A 2,744-nucleotide genomic window follows, 5' to 3' on the forward strand; every position below is an offset into this window, starting at 1 on the left:
TTAATCTCAAAACATAGATGTAGGGCTAAACAATATGAAAATGAACTTATGTCACAGAAGGGTGAGAAACACTTCCATTTTGAGCTAAGATAGTTCTTTGCAGAAATAAATCACTCTTTGATGAACTTGTCGATCAGGACCTTTTGGATGTGCGGGTACACACCTCCAACAGGGATGGTAGCCGTGATGAGCTTTTGGAGCTCTGTATCGCCACTGATGGCCAGCTGAATATGGCGAGGCTTGATACGTTTCACCTTATGTTCCTTGATAACATTTCCAGCCACCTCTAGAACATCAGCTATCATAAAGTCCAGGACGGCAGCCATGTAGACCGCCGCATTAGTACTAACGCGGCTGAGTCCCCATGTTAGATACGGCCAACAGGGAACTGCAATATAGCATAACAAAAATAATAGAGATCATCACTCGCAGTTCAATATGATACAGAAATAGTTTAGCACTTTGGCTTCGGCATGGCAAAGCGAGCGAGCTCACCTGCAGGCATGCGCGGGACGAACGGGAGATGCGTGTGGTCTTCTTTCCTGTATCGTTCTATGTCATCTTGTCCAGGAACAAGAGCTTGCCTGCCTTCCGCGCCATCTCTCCTCCGTTTCAAACTCGATCAAACGAATCCAACGAGACGGGCACCGAGTCACTGCAGATCGGGAGGCAAATCGGTCTTACTTAAAGGAGTCGAAGACCTCCGCTATCCCTCCACCTCCCTTCGCTGTACACGAGGAAGTGGTGAGGCTTTGGCATGGCCGCAGGAATTTAGTGCACATGGGTGCTAGTGCCATAATTTTTGAAAACACGAAAGTGTGAGATTTTAAAATTTTCAAAAAACTGAAAGTGGAGGGGGCACTGGCACCCATGTGCACTAAATTCCTGCGGCCATGCCAAGAGCCTCACCACTTCCTCGTGTACACAGAAGGGAGGTGGAGGGATAGCGGAGGTCTTCGACTCCTTTAAATAAGACCGATTTGCCTCCCGATCTGCAGTGACTCGGTGCCCGTCTCGTTGGATTCGCTTGATCGAGTTTGAAACGGAGGAGAGATGGCGCGGAAGGCAGGCAAGCTCTTGCTCCTGGACAAGACGACACCGGAAAGAAGACCACACGCATCTCCTGTTCGTCCCGCGCAGGCATGCAGGTGAGCTCGCTCGTTTTGCCATGCCGAAGCCAAAGTGCTAAACTATTTCGGTATCATATTGAACTGCGAGTGATGATCTCAATTATTTTTGTTATGCTATATTGCAGTTCCCTGTTGGCCGTATCCATCGTTACCTGAAGAACATGGGGACTCGCCGTGTTAGTACTAATACGGCTGTCTACATGGCTGCCGTCCTGGAGTTTCTGGCAGCTGATATTCTGGAGGTGGCTGGAAATGTTATTAAGGAACATAAGGTGAAGCGTATCAAGCCTCGCCATATTCAGCTGACCATCAGTGGCGATACAGAGCTCCAAAAGCTCATCACGGCTACCATCCCTGGTGGAGGTGTGTACCCGCACATCCAGAAGGTCCTGATCGACAAGTTCATCAAAGAGTGATTTATTTCTGCAAAGAACTATCTTAGCTCAAAATGGAAGTGTTTCTCACCCTTGTGTGACATAAGGTCATTTTCATATTGTTTAGCCCTACATCTATGTTTCGAGATTAATTCAATCAGTCTATGTAATGGCCCCAAACCTACCCTAGTACTTTATCAGTTATTTGGCATTGTATTTGTGTTTGTTTGTTAACTTTTTTTTTTCGATACGGGGAGAAAACCCCAGCCTCTGCATCAATAGATGCACACAGCTATTTTTATTACGAAGTTATCAGGTTTAGAGTTTACAGCTCAAGGATCACAAAGTGTGGATACATAAATCAGCCAGCGGAATAAAAAGAAAACAAGTCGCCTATGCATCTTGTATTCGTCTAGTAAGCCGCCAGCCAACCTGGTTGAAGATATCCCGTGCAACCGTCTCCGGACGGGTGCATCCGGAATCCATATGTGCCCGTTGCGCCTCCGGCAACAGGAAAGACCACTCGTGGATCCAATGAGTAGCCATACGGATAACCTGTAAAAAATTAGCGAGTTCCTTTCTTGTTAAAGATTATATCATTTACTGCAATTCCATAAAGACCATACAATAGCACAAGTTCCAACTCGAATTCGTGCCTTTGTATCTTTGTCAATCCCATTCAACCAATTACCAAACATATTTGTACAATTAGTTGGTGGGACAATATTAAAAGTAAAATGAACTACTCTCCAAACAAGACGAGCAAAGGGACAATCAAAAAATAAATGGTTAATGGATTCCTCATGATCACAAAAGCGCATTTTTTACAACCATGCCAATTCCGTTTTGACAAATTATCTTTTGTAAGAATCACTTTTTGTTGAAGGAACCACAAAAAATTCTAATCTTTAGTGGTACCTTAAGCTTCCATATATACTTCTTCAAATAGACCGTATGTCCATTCATAATATCCGTATACATAGACTTGACGAGAGAAAGAGCCGGAATCGAAAGCTTCCAAACAAACTTATCCTCTTCATCATTCAAATTAATAGATAAAAGACGCTGAACCAAATGGATCCACGCATCCCATTTAGCATCGAGATAAAATCCTTCGAACTCAACATTTAGAGGATTATTTGCTAACACATCAGACACCAAGACATTTCTTCGGCGAACAATAGAATACAACGAAGGATATTGATCAGCCAGAGGAGTTTGGCCCAACCAAGTATCCTCC

At 44.2% G+C, this 2,744-nt stretch overlaps 1 protein-coding gene across 1 annotated transcript; it reads left to right on the forward strand.

The window, feature by feature from the left end:
* Positions 1-523: 523 nt before the first annotated feature.
* Positions 524-1,546, forward strand: LOC124656670 (histone H2A.V-like). Its single transcript, XM_047195373.1, has 3 exons — positions 524-669; positions 1,052-1,148; positions 1,256-1,546. Exons 1-3 carry the CDS (start codon positions 524-526, stop codon positions 1,544-1,546), a joined length of 534 nt encoding a protein of 177 aa, XP_047051329.1.
* The last annotated feature ends 1,198 nt before the right edge of the window (positions 1,547-2,744 follow it).

Source organism: Lolium rigidum, chromosome 5, assembly GCF_022539505.1.
Source record: "Lolium rigidum isolate FL_2022 chromosome 5, APGP_CSIRO_Lrig_0.1, whole genome shotgun sequence".
Taxonomy (NCBI): Eukaryota; Viridiplantae; Streptophyta; class Magnoliopsida; order Poales; family Poaceae; genus Lolium; species Lolium rigidum.

Bases quoted from the DNA above. Each gene is read 5' to 3' on its own strand.
- LOC124656670 (XM_047195373.1), top strand. From the start codon at position 524: ATGCGTGTGGTCTTCTTTCCTGTATCGTTCTATGTCATCTTGTCCAGG. The intron at 670-1,051 runs GCAAATCGGTCT...GAAACGGAGGAG, and splicing joins GAGTCACTGCAGATCGGGAG to AGATGGCGCGGAAGGCAGGC. The intron at 1,149-1,255 runs GTGAGCTCGCTC...GCTATATTGCAG, and splicing joins CGTCCCGCGCAGGCATGCAG to TTCCCTGTTGGCCGTATCCA.